Here is a 20,578-nt window from a genome sequence, read left to right on the forward strand (position 1 = left end):
TTTTTTAGTGCATGAACTTTTTGGAAAATCATGAATTTTTTGTTGCCCAATTTTGTTTTGAAAATTTCGAACATGTTTTGAGTGAGAAAACAATTTTTATTGCAAACATTTTATGGTTTACTTAAAAAAATTATTTTAAATAAATTTATAACTTTTTTAGGTTCGAAATTATTTAAAGTAGAAAAAATGAAAACATAAAAAAAAGAATAAATAAAAAACGAATTTTTAAAACAGGCCGCCCGGACATGGGCCAGCGCAAATGGGCGCGCTGCATGTTCTCCCAGCAGCGTGCCGAGCGCAGTATAGGATAACCAAATCTACAAGTTTCTTACATTCCTGGAACACCATGGGCTCAAAGCAACGAACCTTGCACAACTTAGGCAGCAGATTTCACCTTCTTTTGTAAAATCTGACGGATTTCATGCCAAAAAAACTGTACAGTTTACGCAACAAAAATTTGAGAAGAAAAGCTGAAAACATTGTTGCACCAAAACCGGTTGATATAAAACTAAAATCTCATGTAATAACAACACCCATTCATATAGACAGACCAAAAGCTTGCTCTCAAGCTGCTCCTAACCGACCAAGTATTGTGTTTTATCCGACCGAATCAGCAAAACTTCACTCGTGATCCTTCCTACCAATCTATCTATCCAGTCTAGCTATTCATTCCTCCCTAACAGAAAAGGAAAAAAAAAAGAAGAATCCCCACTCAATACTTTACTTCTGGTGCTGAAAGGTGCCGAGGTCGCTCACGGATGGCATCCCAAGGGACAAATCAGCCTCTTCTGCCCGCTTGCTGGGGCTGGGGCTGGGGCTTCCTAGAGTCAGTTTCTGCTTGTACGTGTGGTTGTATATCTGGAGGGCCTGAGCAATCATTGTCCCCGGATTGCCTGCGTCGCTGGGAAGAAGCATCGTGTTCGTCTGCAGTTTGGCAAAACACACATGCATCAGTACAACGAAAATTCATATCAGCTAGCAAACGCCAAGAGTCGTGTATATAATTATTAAGATTCAACAACTCACAGTTCTAGCCAGTTCACTGAATGCTCTGATGTACTGTTCAGCAATCCTCAAGCTGGCAGCCTACAGCACAAATTACAAGCAGCCATGTATGTTTTGTTAGGCAAAAGAAAAATTCTAATTGAAGGATCATGAAAAAAAATGTGATACCTCTGTGCTGCCTTCAGTTTTAAACGACTCTGAGACCATCCTGATCCCTTCAGCAGTGGCCTGTGACCTGGCAAGAATTGCTTCAGCTTCACCTGATGTGCACATCGAAAAAAACAAGCTAAGCCGAATGTTTTCAAGCAAGTAATAACAGTAGAAACGAGAATGACTCTTCATTTCTTCCAAGTAATGAGGAAAAATACATGCAGGCAGAACGAAATTAAGAACAAGTCCATGAGGCGGCATTATCATTACCATTCTGTATAAATGGACTATTCTATTTGTCTAGATATGGTAGAGGGGAGAACAGTTCCGAGGTTTAGCAGGACTTGCAATAACATAGGAATAAAAAACACCCAAATATTTGACTTTTAATGGAAGAATAGCGTGTTTCACAATAAGAAAAGTATAATGTTATATGCATGCTTTCAAAAAATAAGGTTAGATAGCAGAAGGCAGAGGAACGGGATCTCCTCAAATGATGCACGTAGCAGCATACAGCAAGTGTAGTATGTTCACATGGATAAGAAAGTATAATGCTATGCGTATGCTTCTGGAAACTAAGAGGGGAACAGGATTTCCTCAAATCATGCATGTACCAGCATACAAGAAGTATAGTACTCTGCAGTGCAGAGCAGGATGATAATACAGAGCAAAACAGATGTCACATACCCTTTGCTTTGTTTGCGTTTTCCATCATAGCACCTGCCAGAAGAGAACAAAACAAAACCTGGAGTTAAATCTGTACTTTATTGTACCAAACATGGTGTAATAGCTCAAACGGAGTTTGGTCTGAAGAAATCTAACACTATATGGGCAACATCATCAGTCAGGTAGCAGGATTTAATTTACAACTTATATCTAGCACATGGGATGAACAAGGGCACTCGTCAACTTAAGGTAGCAAGCAGGATTCGGTGTGCAACTTATCATCGCATAAAAATAGAATGTTGTTAAACTGAAGAGCAGTTTGCCATACAAGTTTTTGGTCTCATGAAATCGAACACTATCTACTTGGCAACATCAGTATGGTAGGTGGATTCCAACAGTATCTACTGGCAACATCAGTTAGTTACCAGGATTTATTAGTTTGCAACTTGCATCTAGCACTAGTATATGTCAATATCAGTAAGGTAGCAAGCAGGATTCACTGTGCAATTTAAAAACAAAATGTTGTTAAACTGAAGAGCAGTTTGCCATACAATGAAATCTAACACTACATAGTTGGCAGCATCAGTCAGGAAGCATGATTTGATTTGCAACTTTATCATTAGTCAGGTAGCAAGCAGGATTCATTGTGCAACTTTATCATCAGATAAAAACTGAAGGTTGTTAAAGAAGGAGAGCATAGTAAAAGCTACCTTCAGACTCGAGGATCTGAGCACGTTTCTTGCGCTCTGCTGCGGCCTGCATCTCCATGGCCTTCTTGACTCCTTCTGGAGGAGTGATGTCCCCTAGATAGATAGACAGATTGTGAAAGTGAACATATTAGTGATATGATTCTCCCCATGAACGCTCAGCCAGCCAGCCAGTTGAAGAAAGAAAGAAAGAAAGAAAGAAAATAAACATACTGATTTCGTAGCGAAGACACTTCAAACCCCAAGTATCTGCCGCCTCATTGATTGACTTCTGTAGTTGGGGAAACAAAGAAAACGTGAAGCATCTAAAATATAAATGTGAAGAGAATAATATTGCCATCAAAGTTGCTAAACATTAACCATCCAGACTAGAGAGCAGAGCAGCCCCATGTGTATGCACTAAGTGACCCAAGATTCTTTGCTAAGATAGATGGAAGATGAAGATGAAGTTATACTACATACCACAATGTTGGTGTTGAGCGTGTCCCTCTCCTCGAAGGTCTTGTCGAGGGTAACCTTGCCAAGTTCACTCCTCATGGTTGTCTGCGCAAGCTGGATGACAGCATAGATGGGGTTCTCCACGCCGTACGAGGCCATGCAAGGATCGACGATCTGCATCATAGATGGATTAGAGATTCAATTCAATTTGAGAAACCGATACTACTAGATTCGAATTAGAGAAGCATCGAAAAGAGAAGAACCTTGACGTATAGCACTCCTCCAATCTGTATCGAGACGTTGTCCTTTGTGATTGCCGAGTTTTCGGGGATGGGGATGGCCTCCTCCTTGAGCGAGTGGACGTAGGCGATGCGGTCGACGCCGGGCATCAGGAGGTGGATCCCCGACGACAGGGTCTTGAGGTACTTGCCGAAGCGCTCCACCACAAACGCCTTCTTCTCCGGGACGATGCTGAGGCCCAGGTTGGCCGGGGTCGGCGGCGGCTCGTACAACAAGGGCGACGGGTCCCCTCCTGCCGCGCGGTACCAGCGGCGTCCTCCTCCTTGCGCCTGGAGCAGCGCCGGCAGCGCGAGGGCAGGGCTGGGGCCTGTGGCAGCGGCGGCGGCGGAGCGTAGGAGGCCGGGGGCGGCGCGGCGCGCCAGCATCCGGGTCGCCGTCGACATTGTCATGCCTTTTTTCTTTCTCTCTCGAGAAGAAAATTTCTTGTTCGATTGACTGGATTAGACGGACGACGACTGGGCTTTTATATCTAACTCAGCCGAAGTAGCGTGTCGGCATCTCTACTCTCAATGTCTCAGGTGGTAGGTCGCGATCCGGGTTTTATTTTCGTCCCACCTCACCCGGCCTTTTTTGGTACTTCTATGGTACTTCTTCCGGGTTTTTTTCGCTGGTTATTTTTGTCCCACCCCACGCACTAAAAAAACCTAGGCTCCTCTCGATCCCCTCGACGCACGCTCCTCTCGCCCCTCCTCTCGATGAACCCTTTTCTCTTTCCCTCATATCCCACTTCCTCCGCCGCCGCCGCCTCCCGCCTTCCGCCGCCGCCGCGGCCCCTCGCCCTGCCTGCCTCATGACCCAAACCCGCCACCCCTCTGCCTCTCCCTCGTATTTCCTAGGGTGTGGATGCCGTCGACGCTCGCGCTGCAAAATCCTTCGCTGCCATCGTCGCCGCAGCTGCAAAATCCTCCGCTGTCGTCGCCGCCGCCGCAGAATCCTCTGCCGTCTTGCTCCTCCCGCCTCACCCCTCTCCTCTCCCTCCAAACCCTAACCCGTGCCCGCCTCCCTACCCCCCAACGTTGTCTCCTTCGCCGTCAGGAGCTCAGCCCGGGATGGCTGCCGCAGGGTTCCTGGCGGGCTTCCTCCTCGGCCTGCTCGCGCTCGCGGAGGCCGAGGCGGCCGCGCTGCTCTGGGTCGCCTGCCGCCTCTACCACCGGCAGGAGGGGGCCGCGGCAGCCGCCGCGCAACCCGGCGACCAGGAGCTCCCCGGCATGGTTCCCGCGACGGAGGTATGCTTTCTCCGACCAGGAGCTCCTCATTTACGCTTGGTTTGTTAACAGAAGAAGTGGTTTCAGGCTTCGCCTTGGTAGTGCACCTCCAGACAGAACTTGGCAAGCTTCGTAAAAGAGTGAATATGAGCAGTCAATTAGGAAATTATTGTTCTACAAGTTTGGCCGGAACAGTTTGGTATACGTTATGGGAAGAGCAGACTAAACGCATAGGAGAGTGAATCCATGCAGGAGATTGTTTTGCGGTGTTCACCGAGTCTTGCGTACTTTATTGCTGAATAATGTCACCATTTGTAATTACATCATAGACTATGGACCTAATGGTGTTCCGATTTGTTAATGCAGGGGAAGCTAGAGGCAGAGAACCGTCGGTCTTGCATATGTCAGTGACGGTCGTTGATCAGGTTGTTGCGCGCGAATGACAACAATTGATTCATAACAAACCAACATGTAGGACATGCCATTCGACCTTCTTATAGAAGTGAACAATCATTTCCAGAGCATTATATTAGCTGGACTTTTTATGAGGTATGAGCAAGTTGAGAGTTTCGAGTGGGTATATTTTCTGAGTTCCTAAGTATGATCAGTGGGCCGGCGCCGAAGTCCATCTTGACAGGTAGGTAGATTGAGATAATTTGTAAGTCTCAAGGTTGTTATCTGGTTCATTAGTGTGCCGAGGCTCTGTAGATCAAAACAGTGCCATGAAGGTTGCTATGAGCAAACTATGTCCAGGGAATTGAACAACTATAGCTCACCTTGGATCAAAACAGAACAATTGATTGCAAGTGAAGTCTTGGGTATGTTTAGCTGAAATTTGCTGAAGTGAGCACTCGTGGGTAGTAACAGCGAAACCATCGTGTATTTGCCCAAGTGTTCAGTCTTTTAAATTGTTTGGGAAATGGTTAGAACTAAAAGATCGCCTTCATTTAATATTGATTTTGAGAGTAATGTTTTTAGAAACTTCAGACTAATTCGGAGGTGAGGAGGATGACGACGCCACCGCACCGTCGCACACCTCCATAAGGCGAGGACCACGCAGTCGCCGGGGCGAGGAGCCTACCTCTGCGCCACTCCATGAGGCGAGGGGCTCCCAGAACTGCTGCTCCATTATGCTCCTCTCTTGAGGTATTTGTTCTTCAGCTTGAGAATTATTGTTCAGCTCCTGCACATAGTTCTCTATTTGCTCCATTGACAGTCAGCTTATACATTAGCATATGAATTAGATGAACATGGAGCAAAGGAGTATGCATGGTTGTACCTTGCCCAGAATCATATATTTTCTTAGCCATGAGTATGTCATCGTGATCCTCGGTACCGGCTCTAAGATGTACTACAATATGGTTACATCTACTCCATTCACCATGGTGATAATCAATTTATTTTTTTCCCTTTCTATTGTTTGATTGTATTGCCTTTAAGTCATATATTAGAGATTTTAGTAGAGTCAGGTCTCTACCAGCGAAGGTCATGGCTAAGGAAACGGGACTGGCGGATTTCCCCCTCGTCTTGGACAAGACGTCATGACACAGTTGTGATGAGGTGTGGCGCAAGCGTGGCTGTAGGATCCCTCCTATGAAGCTAGGCAATGACATCATCGGATCCTCACTGGTACGCAGAGCTATCGTGTGGATCCGACAGGTGGCAGGGGCGTGTGACTAATTAGGTACATGGCCTTGGTTCCACATATAATGTTACCAAGTTCTTAATCTGTCATATTGCTTCTACCGTTCAGATATCTGATGCCATTACAGATGGTGCTGAAGGATCTTGTAGTATGCAGGTATGGAGCAATTTCTAAAATGGCTTGCATGATGTCACTTGTCATCCTTGGCATCTATCTCTTTCGCACTACTACCCGCAGCTGGAGGCATCAGGCCTAGGAAGGTGATTCCGTACTATTTTTCTGAAACCTCGTCTGTACTCGTGATTTCTTGTCTCATTAATCTCACGGCTACACAGGACAACTTCTGAATATATTACAGTTCATGCCTTTCTTCTTGGAGCTTTTGTGTACTAGACTAGCATGATTTGTTGGGATGTGGATTGCGGTATGTGCAAGTTTTAGTTTCAAGTGCTGCTTGGGGGTCCGCAACGAAAGCGTTGCAGGTTTTATTTGTCATCTATGGTGTTTGTCTTTCATGCGTTTCCCCCTTCTACGATTTGAAATAGTGAATAATTTAATTACCAAAACAGTTTGGTGTTTGTGCAGCTGATTTCTCAGCCATGGCATGGTTGTATTTAGTGTGGCACTACTTTATGCAACATTTCATGATCTGTTCTTAGTTCCAGCAAGTTTTTTCACCTTTCTGTAGAGTTTTGAGTATAACTTAAAGTTCTAGATGCATATAAGCTTCTGAGCTAACTCAAGCTCACTTGATGGTTCTAACAAAATTCTGCAAAAATATGACCATGACAACAAGATAAATGGAGGTTCAGAGGCAGAGTGGATGCCTGCACCAACAACTTTATAAATTAAACTACGTTTTGCTAGATGACTCAAATTTTTGAATGCGAGCATTATGTTTTGGGAATGCAGTTAACAATAGAATCAAGTAAAGCTGAAAGCAAGAGATCTACTGCTCAATATGGAATTTAATTCCTTTCTTGCAAAAGCACTAGATATGAGTGAAGAGATTAGTCAATATTGGATTTAATTCATTTCTTGTACCCATGGTCGATCTATTGTTCCATACTGCAAGCATTCACCCGATCATGTTTCTATTCATTTCTGTTAGATCCGTCGATGAAGAAAACAACACATTTCAAGATGTGATGGTTTTGGTACTTCAAGTTTTGCTGTACTCTGTCATTTGCCTTTGTGGGAACGACACTGCTCTATTGCTTGCTTATTTAAGATCATGACAATCATTTTATCTAGCCTATGTGTTTCTAATTTTCTCCCCTTATTGTTGCAGGTTAGAGTGCAGCTTTCAGATAACTTCTTTCTTTGGGATAGTTGGAATACTATGACTAGATATAGAAGAGGCTCAAATGGTAATGTTATCAGTGTTTGCCCCTTCCATGATTTATGTGTAGCGTGTAGACTATCAGCGACAATTTGAGCCTCTTTGTGAAGTAGTTTTGTAGGGTATTGCTTCAAGTCAAGAAAATGAATGGCCACAAGTGGGGCGTTGACTGACAATCCAAAGATAGTTTAACCGAAGAGCTTCTGATCTCTACATGTGAATGTTAAACTGCCAATTTTGTACTTTACTATTCTATATCAAGAAAATAAATAATTGCATCATGGTATTAGTGGCTTAATTATTTTTATGCGCATTGAACTATATATTTTGAAGCACTTAATAGTATCTTGCACGGAGGATCTAGGACTCCTGCCAATTTATTGTTCTTTGCTAAAAAAACTTTGCTCAATTGCGCTTTGCCTCTCAGTGTTATCATTAGTTAATGGCCTAAACTGTTGACAACTTATCAAAAAAGAATAATCATATGCAGATGCAGAAGCATATTAGTCATACAGAAATAATCATATGCTGAAGGAAGGACTTGGAACTGTAACTAAAAACAAAATGGAAAGTGGAGGGGCTCTGATATTGCAATAAAAAGAAATGATAGATATTTCATTGGGAAGCGAACTCAGGAAGACAAAATAATATAATCCTTACATTTTCAGATTACTCTTATTTTCTTATGCATGTTCCTATACGGATTGGTCCTGAATGTTTGACTTCTCATAGAAATGAAGCTGCATACCCCCAACCTCAACTGTTGTGTCACCATCGAGGGCTTCTAGCTGCTTGTTGTTCTTCAGTTACTATTACTCTTAAGATTCATGTCTTAGATATTCTTAGGAGAGAAATTGTATGGAATTTAATGATCATTCATCTCAACAAATATACGTGATATTTCCTTGTAAAAGGTTGCCTTCCAAATTTATGGCCTACTATTAAAGGGGAGTTCGTTTCCACTTCCACCGTCTCGTTCGATCCTAACCTCCTTTGGTTTTTTTCCCTTGCAGCGATTCCTCACTCCCACCGGTTTGTTTAGGAACGGATGCATCTCCTCCCATGTCCAGTTTTAGTGTTGGTTTTTGGCTCTAATAATCTCGTTCGACCCACCGCTACAAATAGATGCCACACCGCTCCTTTTGTTACGATGGACTCATGTGAGGCCTCGACAGATCCACTTCCTTACAGCAGAACGAAAACAATCAACCATCAATCAGAAAATCTCCCTGATATTTCTTTCCTTCAGATGCATACATAGCAGCCCAGGCCCAGTAGACCCGCGTTTCCTTTCCTTTCCTTTTTTTGTTACACCTTTTCTTCTCTTCTTGTTATATCATTTCGAAAAGATTGATCTACACGATCGTCGTCTATTCGAGACTCATCTAGACATGAAAAATATGTGCAGACTCTAGGATACAAATATGTGTAGGCTCTAGCATGTCAGGTCGGCTCTAGGATACAAATATGTGTAGACTGTTACCCCTCAAGTTCAGAAAAACCAAGGGTATCATATGAATTGGATTATGTAGAAGACATAGAGATAAAAAGGTACATTGTTGCATTCATATAGACACTGATTAGGAGGGCCTATTAGTTGCTATTGATGTTACATTTAAACCTTTGCGATTGCTAGACACTAGAAATAATTGAAAATATTCTCTTCTTTGCTTTCCAATTGGTAGTATTCAAGGTAACAAGAAATCCAATATTGTTGTTTCTTGTGAAGTGTAGTTCACTTTATTCCCTTCCTGTTAGAGCTGCTACTTGAGATCCAGAGCCTAAACAACTTGTGATCATAGACTGCTCAGAGTTATCATATTTGATCTTCAAGTGCAATCCTTCAGTTGTTCTATTGCATCTCCGAGCCATATTAGCATACATTTCCAATCAACAATTGACTACTGGGTCAGTTATTACTCTCTCTGAGAAATTATTTCTTAATTTGTCCTATAAACAATTAAATTCATTATTGGCCATGAAGTTCACCGCAAATTTGCTGCGCAGTTTTAATTTCAGAGATACATGTGAATTTTTTTGTTTATTACTTTTGCTGAATATGAATAGTTCATTTGAGATCCCTCTAACAAAACACGATAAAATAGGGGAAGAATTAACCTACAGGGAGGCATGATTGAGGTTGTTGCTCATGCATGTTTGATGGCATTGTTTCAGGCGCCCACCGACGGTGTGTATGCATGTTACCTACGGCGCCGTTGTTGCTTCCCTCGGTTGGGCGTGGTCCATCAGCCACTACCTATAGGCAATAGCATTAGGTCGGCAACTATCGCGGATCAAGGGTACAAATCAACCAGACTAGGAGAGGGGGTGGTGGTCTACGTAGTGGCAGGGAGAGGAAGCGATGGCTGACACCAAGGCTGGGAGAGGAGCCGGCAGATGACGCTATAGCGGGACAAGAGGAGCAGTGGCGGGGAGAGAAAGCGGCGACTATGCCATGTGAGTTGCTGAAGTTGTGCCTTGCGAGGTGGGGATAAGGGATGTGTGTTGTGCATGTGTAGTGAGAGGCGTGGAGTAGCTTTTCCTTTTTGAGGGAGGCTGTTTATTTGTCTAGAACAGATTAGCTTCTTTTCCTTTCTCCCTTGTGAACTGAGAGGAGTGGTTATTATGCCACGAGAGAAGTGTCAAATATTCTAGAAATAGCAAAAATTGTTCCGAAGATAATAGCCAAACAAGTGATCTAGAGAATGTCCTATGTTGCTACAAAGCAGGATGCGACTCACTCCACACATGCATACCATGTATATATTTTGGACTCACTCTACATCACATTTGGTAGAGAATAAAGCTATGAGATATTGAAATTACTGAGATTTTCAAGGGACTTCAATAACGCACTTGAAATAGCATTTCACAACCTATATTCTCTGTTGGCTGATATTCCAACGAGCACAGACAAGTATATTTATCTTTTTATTTTCATAATCAAGATACATGCAATTATTTTATCATCATTATATTTATATTCTAGATAATAATAATTTATTCGTTACAAGAGTGTGTTGGGTTATTTTGTACTCCCGTCATTTCTAAATATAAGTCTATATAGATATTTCTATACAAACTACATACGGATGTATATAGACATATTTTAGAGTGTAGATTCACTCATTATGCTCCGCAAATAGTCTGTATTGGAATCTCTAAAAAAGCTTATATTTAAGAACGGAGGAAGTATATGATTTTATGCTCTTCATGTATATGTTGCCAAATTACATTTTAATACATTGCAACTAAAAAGAAATAATGGAGATGCAAGTGAAGTGGGAAAATGGAAATGCATTGCATCAAGTATATTTGTCGACTGTTACTGGAAATCTTTTCTACACATGTGAAATTTGAAGGGCATCATGTTTCAATATGCAACCAACAAAAATATTAGAAGGCCCGTGGCAACGCACGGGCATTATACTAGTCGTATGAATATCTGACTTTGTTCGTTGTTCTGTTTACCACATGGGCTTTTATTCGGTTGTGTTGTCCTCATCCATCGTTATGTAACGGAGCTTCGATTTTGTGGCTAGCTTCCCTCATGTTATAACACAGTTGCAGCCACGTTGGGGCTATGCAGTTACAGTCAGGTACAACACTTTTAGTTGCACGCCTAGCGAAGGACATGCACAACCCCATAAAAGCATAGTTGCATCCGCGTTGGGGGCCATGCAGTTACATCCGGGTTGCAACATTTGCAATTGCATGTCTACTAGTGGCCATGCAACTAGCGGACAACCCTCTACAAGCACAATTGCAGCCGCTTCGGGGCCATGCAGTTGCAGCCGGATTGTAACACTTGCAGTTGTATGTTTAGTGATAGACATCAAACTAGCCGACAACCCCCTACAAGCCCAGTTGCATTCACAATGGGGGCCATGCAGCTGCAGTCGGGTTGTAACACTTGCAGTTGCATGTCTAGTGGTGGACATCAAACTAGCCGACAACCTCCTACAAGCCCAGTTGCAATCGCATTGGGGACCATCCAGTTGAAAAAAAACAGGCAACAATGTACCAGGCCATCAACAGAACACACATGTCAACCACACACAAAACTTGATGTCCAAAATCCATAGCTACCAAAATGAATGAGATCTAACCAATTCTCTATTGATCGAGAAAATGACAAATAAAAATAGCCCAAGAAAAAAAACTATCCGAAAGAAGAAAAAATGAAATTTGAATAATGAAAAAAATAATAATAAAAAAATAAAGAAGAAAGAAAATGAAGTAAAAATAAGGGAAAACAAACACCTGATGACTCAAAATCCCCGCTAAAAACAGGATAGAGGGGAGAAAAAGACTGCACTGCAAAAATAACCGGGATTGAACGTAAGAAGCCTACAACCCTATCCCACCCGTGTTAAAAAAAAGAGAGAAGACAACTTGTGATGTTCACCGCTCACGCGACGCAACTAAGTGTCACGTGAACAACACAACGTGTTTTTGTCAGACCACGAAGGACGTGAATGGGACATAATTATTTTCAGAAAAACTAGAATAGTACGCAACAGAAAAAGTAAAAAATAAAATAAAGAATCAAGGAAAAAATATTACGAGAAAAGATGAAGAAAAAATAAAAGAAAAAGGGACAAACATATGAATTGGAGAAAATGCAACACAAAAATGCCAAATAACTAGGCAAAAAAACTAACAAAAAGTGGACACGAGTACAAATAATAAAATAAATAAATTGGATTGCTTGGTTTCGAAACATATGGAGATGTAGCCATGTGAAGGAGACGCACTGGATTGGGGATGTGGCCAGATGCCAAGCCCACCACGCATACCTACAGCCTCCACAAAAAGAAATGGGAGCAACTAGTTAACAAGCGCTCCTTCGGGAGCCTCGCAACGATTAGCGCCACTTGGCGCGCTCTCAGCCATTTCGCCACGTGTCGCGTTCTGGACGTTCCATTCGGATTTTTGTTTCCGCACGCGTTTTCGGCCTTTTAACGGGGTTTTTTCGGGGTTTTTTTGACGTTTTGGTTTTTCACCGGTCTTTCTTAACTTTTCGATAAAAAAAATTACGCGAAAAAAAGCGTTTTCTGTTTTTTTTCTTTTCCGAGAGTCACGGTTTTGCTTCCGCGAAAGGCACGGTTGTGCTTTCGCGAGAGTCACGGCCGTGCCTCTCGAAAAGGGAAAAACAAAACGCGTTTTCTGTTTTTTTTCTTTCACGAGAGTCACGGTTTTGCTTTCGCGAGAGGCACGGTTGTGCTTTAGCGAGAGTCATGGCCGTGCCTCTCGGAAACGGAAAAAATGCATTTTCTATTTTTTTTCTTTCGCGAGAGTCACGGTTTTGCTTCCGCGAGAGGCACGGTTGTGCTTCGCGAGAGTCATGGCCGTGCCTCTCGGAAAGGGAAAAAATACGCGTTTTCTGTTTCTTTTCTTTTGCGAGAGTCACGGTTTTGCTTTCGCGAGAGGCATGGTCGTGCTTTTGCGAGAGTCACGGCCGTGCCTCTCGGAAACGGAAAAAAACGCGTTTTCTGTTTTTTTACTTCCACGATAGTCACGGTTTTGCTTCCACGAGAGGCACGGTTGTGATATTGCGAGAGGCATGGGCGTGCCTATTTCGGAAAGGGAAAAACCGTGCTCCCGGTTCGGTTTTTTCGCCCATTTTTTCCGTCCGTTTTTTTTTGTGAAAAAAAGTTCGTCAAAACATATCAACATGGGATCTAGTTTTGAAGATCTCGACGCGAGGAATCCAATGATGAATACGGTTCAAGATTTGGACGCACGGTTTGGGAGATAAAACGTTTTGAATAAATGGAATCTACGAAAAAAAAGGAAAAATTCCCAGGTTGCGGCAAGTAGCACGCTGCATGTGTGCCACTTGTCGCGACCTGGGAAAGTGGAGTGTTCTTTGAAACGAGTACTCTTTAGTTAGTCATTTCGAAGAAAGAAGAAACACTAAACAGGCCGGCTCTGTCCCTACAGGGCCTATTTGACAAGAAACAAACATCATACAATGTCTTGAAACACCTGGTGATGTAGCAACGGGACCTCCTATTTAGCGCTCGTTGCGGCAAACAGTTGGTGGTTCGCACAGGGCAACTCAGCTGGGCCGGCCCATTTCTAGTGCACGGATTGCAACGTGAAAAAAGGCAGAAAAAGAAGGGGTTCGCGCCGGGATTCGAACACGACACCTCAAGGTTGGTTGCATGCAGTATGCAAGCCATTAGCCACTTAGACACACGAGTTCTCATCTCATAACGGCAGCGTGGCGTTTAAATAGGTAAACAACAGCGGCGAAACTTAAAACATCACATAGAAAAATTCCAGTAAACACGAACACATTTTCTGAACCTCTTGCTACTGACGAAAATCGCCAGCCACCATCATTACTAACATTTTTTGAAATTCCATGAATTTTTTTTGAATTCACGAACACATTTTGAAAACATGGTTTGTTTTGTGAACAATTTGGAATGTTAAATTCCCAAACATTTTAAACATTTGTGTACAAAAGTTCAAAGGAGAACATTTTTTGAATTCATGAACACATTTTGAAAACATGATTTTTTTGTGAACAATTTGGAGAGAGGAATCACCGAACATTTTTTGAAATTTGTGAACAATAATTGAAATGCAAAAATTTATTGAAATTCCCTGAACAAGTTTTGAATTCACGAATACATTTTCAAACCATGATTTTTCTTTGTGAACAATTTGGAAAGTGAAATTCCCGAACATTTTTTGAAATTTGTGAACAAAAATTCAAAGACAAACATTTTTTTAAATTCCCTGAACAATTTTTGTATTCATGAACACATTTTGAAAACATGATTCTTTTGGTAAAAATTTTGGAAAGTGAAATTCCCAAACTTTTTTGAAATTTGTGAGCAAAAATTCAAAGGAGAACAATTTTTGAAATTCCCTGAACAATTTTTGACTTGACGAACACATTTTGAAAACATGATTGTTTTTAGTGAACAATTTGGAAAGTGAAATTCCCGAATTTTTTTGAAATTTGTGAACAAATATTCAAAGGCGAACATTTTTTGAAATTCCCTGAACAATTTTTGAATTCACAAACACATTTTGTAAACATGATTATTTTGTAAACAATTTGGAAAGTGAACTTCCTGAACATTATTTAAATTAATGAACAAAAATTGAAAGGTGAACATTTTTAAATTCCCAGAATTCATCTTGATTTTGCAAACAAATCTTGAAAATATGAGAATTTTTTTGAATTTGTGACCAAATTTTAAAAGTGGGAATATCTTTTGAAATTCCCGAACATTATCTAAAATTTTGAATTAGTGAACACATTTTGAGAACGGGAACATTTTTGAATTTGTGAACAAAATTTTGAAAACAGGAATTTTCTAATTTTTTTAGTATTTTCTGAAAATCTCAAACAAAATATTCGGAAATCACGTCTTTTTCCTGACATTCCAAACATTTTTCAAAATTGTGAACGAAAAAAGAGAGACAACCTTTTGAATTCTGAAGAATATTTGATATTTCAAATCATTTCTATAAAAGGATTAAAAAATTAAATTTTAACAAAAAGAGGAAATGAAAACGGGAAAGAAGAAAATGAAACTGGAAAAACAGAAAACAGAAAACCTGAAAATCAGGACAAAAAAGGTTCCAAACCGAAACGAACGAACTGTGTAAATGGGCCGGCCGAGTCGATTCGCTAGTGCGCCTCCCCTGTGTGAAACAGCGATAATTTGCCGCAAATTGCGGCAAATAGGGATTTTCTGTAGCAACCGGGGAGGGGTCGACTGAGACTTCATAAAAAATTAGTTGACTGATTTTTAGCACAACTGTTTATTTTAATATATACAGTATATATTAGTGGGAAGGAGTTTTCCTATAATATTTCTACTTCCTTTCCTTGCAAGAAAAGAAATAAAGAAATCTTCCCATTAGACGACGGCTGGGGATTAAGGATTTTCAGAACTTTTTTTTATTCAACTCACAACTTGCCTAGAATCATTTAACACACGACCTCACTCCCATCAACATCTTACGGCCGGCCCATTTGACGCGTGCATGTAATCAACGTGCCGACTGACCATGAAAACCCGGGCAAAGGGGCCAGACCTAGCCATCGGCTTGGGGTGCAAGAATCATTTTCGACCCCATGCAACGCTAAAACGTCTGCACCCGTATTATAAAATTAGCAGAACGCCCGTGCGTTGCTATTAAATGGGTGGACTATGCATGCTCACTAACCAATAACATAATGTGAAGGACATAAATTGAAGATTTGACAATAAAAAATAACGAAAACCAATGAATGTCAACTAGTGAGAGAAATACATTCGTAGGCAGCTTGCCGCTTTTCTTCTCTCACGCTCTAGAGTTTTCTATTAATTATTACCAAGGCATACATTTGTATTATTTAAATATTTATGAGTATATTCATTATACTCATATATTACATACTAATTAAAAAGACATAAACATATATAAAAACACATTATGAAACACTTAACTGGTGCAAAATATTCCTAAATGAATGTGAAATTGATATCTTGATGCCTGCCTATATTTATAAGAATTTTAGTTCAGTAAAATATTTTACTTGAAGATTTAGTCATTGTGAAATTAAAAAATACTTTCGCACTAACATATAGTTTGTGTTATTGAATAAATTTACAAACAAGAGATAAACCTATTTGATATAAGTTGTATAAATGAAACAATTTTATCATTTTTATTTAGAGTTATGAATAACTAAAAAAATTTAGTATAAATTTTACATCTGGAACCATGCTACAAAAGGGTACCAGCGGAATCCTCCTTGCGCCTGCAGCAGTCCCAGCAGTGCGAGGGCGGGGCTAGGACATGTGGCGGCGGTGATAGAGTGGAGGAGGCCGGGGCTGGTGGTGGAGCAGAGGAGGACGGGGCCGGCGCGGCGCGCCAACATCCAGGTCGCCGTTGACATCGCCCTCTTTTTTTTTGTTTTTTCTCGAGAAGAAGAGAAGAATGAGGATTAACTTCTGCAAACAAATTATTATTAAGCTTGGATTCGACGGTGGTTGGGGAAGGGATTTAATAAGGTTTTTTCTTTGCAAGAAAAGAAAGGATTGGATTTTCAAGGGTACTCTTCATACTTCCCTTGCAAGAAAGAAAGAAAAACTTGCAACTTGCCCAATATCAGTTTACCCCGGGAGATTAATCACTGATAAACATTTTTTTAACATGGAACATCTTATTCCATTATAATCAATGTGCCGAACCGCTGGGCACGCAAACCTGGGCAAAGGGGCCAGACCTAGCCATCGGCTTGGGGTGCAAGAATCATCTTCGATCCATGCAACGCTAAACCCTTATTATAAACTAGTAGAACCCTCGTGCGTTGCTACAAAATGGGTGGACCATGCATGCTCGCTAACAAATAATAGAATGTGAAGGACATACACTGAAGATTTGTATTATTTAAATATTCATGAGTATATTCATTATACCCATATATTACATACTTATTAAAAAGACCTAACCATATATAAAAACACATTATGAAACACTTAACTGATGCCAAATATTCCTAAATGAATGTGAAATTGATATCTTGATGCATGCCTATATTTATAAGAACTTTAGTTCAGTAAAATATTTTAGTACAATATTTAGTCATTGTTTCATTTATACAACTTATATCAACTAGGTTTATCTCAAGTGTAGAGTATTCAAGTCAAATTTATAGATTCGACACAAGGGGAGCCATGCAAGTATTAGCAGCTGAGTTTTCAATTCAACCACACCTGAAGATTAATTATCTGCACGAAAGTGATCAGTAGCACAGTAATATGATAGTTTTGATAATAGTGGTAGCAGCAGTAGTAACGGTAACAATGATAGCAGTGATTTTGTAGCAGTAACGATAGTAATAACAACAATAATAACTTAGCAAGAACAATATGTAGGAAAATCGTAGGCATTGGATCGGTGATTCGTTGGATGATATTCATCATGAGACAGTCATAGCTTAGGGCGATACGGCACTAGCTCTAGTTCATAAATATAATGTAGGTATGTATTCCGTAAATAGTCATACGTGCTTATGGAAAGAACTTGCATGACATCTTTTGTCCTACCCTCCCGTGGCAGTGGGGTCCTATTGGAAACTAAGGGATATTAAGGCCTCCTTTTAATATAGAATCGAAACAAAGCATTAGCACATGGTGAATACATGACCTCCTCAAACTACGGTCACCACTGGGAGTGTTCTCGACTATTGTCACTCCGGGGTTGCCGGATCATAACACGAAGTAGGAGACTATAACTTGCAAGATCGGATCTAGAACATGGATATAATGGTGATAACATAAGTGGTTTAGATCTGAAATCATGGCAGTCGGCCAGCCGGGCCCAAAGTGACAAGCATTAAGCATGGCAAAGTCATAGCAACATCAATCTCAGAACATAATGGATACTAGGGATCAGGCCCTAAGAAAACTAACTAGATTACATGATGAATCTCATCCAACTCCTCACCAACCAGCGAGCCTACAAAGGAATTACTCATTCCCGGTGGGGAGCATCATGGAATTAGCGATGGAGAAGTGTTGGTGATGACGAAAATCGAAGATCCCCCTCTCCGGAGCCCCCAAAGGACTCCATATCTGGCCTCCCAATGAAGAACATGAGACGGCGACAGCTTTGTCTTGTGAAATGCGATAATTCTTTCTCCCTGATTTTTTTTGGAAATATGTGATTTTATAGCGTTGGTTTCAGGGTCTGCGGGGCCACCAGGTGGGGACAACCCACATGGGCGCGCCTGGAGGAGATGGTGCACCATGGTGGTTTGTGCCCACCCAGGTGCCCCCCTCCGGTGTTTCTTGGCTCCAGAAAATCTCTTTTATTGTATAAAAATTCCTCGCAAGTTTCGTTCCATTCCGAGAACTTTTATTTCTGCACAAAACCAACACCATGATAGTTCTGCTATGTGACGCCTGGATAATTAAGCTACAGTAAACCCATATTAATGGTGCCACATCATCACATTACTATTGCTAATCCCCATTTGATCCAAACCACTGTTCATATTCATATTCAAATTTAAAGTCAAAAATCCAAGTTTGTCAAACATGATAACTAAAATGTTCAAAGTGTGGCAAATAATCCTTGGATATTTGTCATGTTGGAACCAACCCCTTTTGAGTTCCCAAAATGCCCCTAGGATTTTATTTTGTGGTCTAACAATAATTACATTGGCCTTTCCAATTTCTAAAAATGATTAGCCAACTTCTTCTGACCCCAAACTTTTTATACAACTTCACTTTGTTCTTATCTATTTTGTGCAAAGTGCCACATTTAACAAAAATATTTCAGTAGCTCTTTTAAATAGGAAATAGAAGCAGAATAAAAGAAAAAGGAGAAAACAACAGGACTTCCCCCCTCGCTGGCCCTCGACCCAGCTGAACCACTGGCCAACCCAACATCCCCGATACCTCCCCTCTCCCCTGTTCACGCGACCGGGTCGCTACAGGGGCGGGTCGCCCTGGACCACCTCGCTGGTGCCGATGCCGGGAGGGGATAAGGGCACCATGCCCCGACCACTCGATCCCACCCCCCACTCGCTCACCACTCCCCCCGCTCTCTCTCGCCCACGCGCTCCCTTCCCCTCCTCCAGATCCATCGCCACCCGCCTTGCTCCGCCGCGGGCACCAGCCACCTCTGGCCCCTACCGTTGCATCTGCGAGGACCACCGCCATCCACTACATCCTCTACGCCAAAAAACACGAGCCGGGAGCCACCACAGCGTCGTCATCGGCCTCGTCTTCATCTTCGTCCACCGGAGCTCCGTCGCGTCGATCCGCCGCCTCCGTGCTCCCCCAACCTCGCTGACCTCCCCTGCCATATCGAAGTGAGTTCGCTCTTGTTTCCCCCCGTCCCCCTTCTGTTTGTATGCCGTAGACCGCCGCCCCGCGCTGCGGTTGCCGTGGCCGGAGCTCGCTCCCGAGTGCGCGCCCGTTCGTGCCCAGCCTTGCTATGGACGTGTCCTCGTGTGCCTTGTCCCACCGCGCCCCGTCCCCCTTGCTGTCGCCCCGCGCCACATTCGCCCCGTCACACCGCGCCCTGCCGCTCGACGCTGCTGCTCCTCCCCCTGCGCCACGCCCACTCCCCGCATCGCGAGCTCCCTCCCATGGCCTCGCCTCCAACTGCCGCCTCACCTACACAGGCGCTGCTGCGGCCTGGCCACCGTGCCCTGCCGCCCTGTCGCCGCGACCACCCGCGCATGCTGCCGGCGCCGCCCCGCCCCCTTCTCCCCACCGCACCTGCTCCGGCCGGCCGTGCCCGCCGGTCGCGCCCTCCTAGCCGCTTGCCAGGCCCCAGGCCGTGCCGCGCCGGCGCCCCCACAGCCAGAACGGCCACGGCCTCGCCTCCTCACATGCTGGCCACCTGGGTGCGCCCCGCCCGTAGCCCGTTCACCCGCACGCCCGTTAACCACCGCCCGTTGGCCCAGATGGGCCACAGACAGGTGGGGCCCAGCCTCATGTTAAAAGAAAAGGACTTAACAGAGATTTAAAAACAACTAATTAATTTACTAAATAATAAGTAGAATAATTGATTAACTTCATTAAGTTGCTTAATTTACTAATTAACAACATAATTAGTCTAATTAATTCTACTAATTAGAGGTCAGTCAATGACAGGTGGGTCCCCCATGTCAGTTTGACCAGTCAACGCCCTGTTGACTGCTGACATCATGATGATGTCATGCTGATGCAATAGCTCATTTTAGATTTAATAGTAATTTCAGCAAATGTTTAAATCTTTGTAAATTAATAGAAAATAATCCGTAACTCAGATGAAAAAGTTTTATACATGAAAGTTGCTCAGGACGACGAGACGAATCTGAATACGTGATTCGTTCGTCTGCTACACGTCCCTAGCATAGCGAACCTGCAATCGTCCCCCTCCGATTTGGCTATCCAAAAATGCAAACTTTGGGAAAACATTCCCGGATGTTTTCCCCCTTCTTCGGCATCGTGTAGCACTGCGTTAGAACACCCCTGGTGCTCCTTTTGTCTTGTCATGCATAGTATGCACTTGTTTGCTCTGTATTTATTGACTCTTCCCCCTCTTCTCTTTGTTAGACTCCGAGACCGCTGCTGATGCACTGTGATCGACTACATCAGTGATG

General features: G+C 42.6%; 1 protein-coding gene across 1 annotated transcript; it reads right to left on the minus strand.

Moving 5' to 3' along the window:
* Positions 1 to 479: 479 nt before the first annotated feature.
* LOC123117854 (stomatin-like protein 2, mitochondrial) lies at positions 480 to 3,708 on the minus strand. The gene is made up of 8 exons (XM_044538523.1): positions 3,230 to 3,708; positions 2,991 to 3,140; positions 2,742 to 2,799; positions 2,532 to 2,624; positions 1,843 to 1,875; positions 1,174 to 1,265; positions 1,027 to 1,086; positions 480 to 924 (listed from the first exon to the last, which is right to left on the minus strand). Exons 1-8 carry the CDS (start codon positions 3,653 to 3,655, stop codon positions 721 to 723), a joined length of 1,116 nt encoding a protein of 371 aa, XP_044394458.1. The 5' UTR covers positions 3,656 to 3,708; the 3' UTR covers positions 480 to 720.
* Between the last annotated feature and the right edge of the window lie 16,870 nt (positions 3,709 to 20,578).

This window comes from Triticum aestivum, chromosome 5B, assembly GCF_018294505.1.
Source record: "Triticum aestivum cultivar Chinese Spring chromosome 5B, IWGSC CS RefSeq v2.1, whole genome shotgun sequence".
Taxonomy (NCBI): Eukaryota; Viridiplantae; Streptophyta; class Magnoliopsida; order Poales; family Poaceae; genus Triticum; species Triticum aestivum.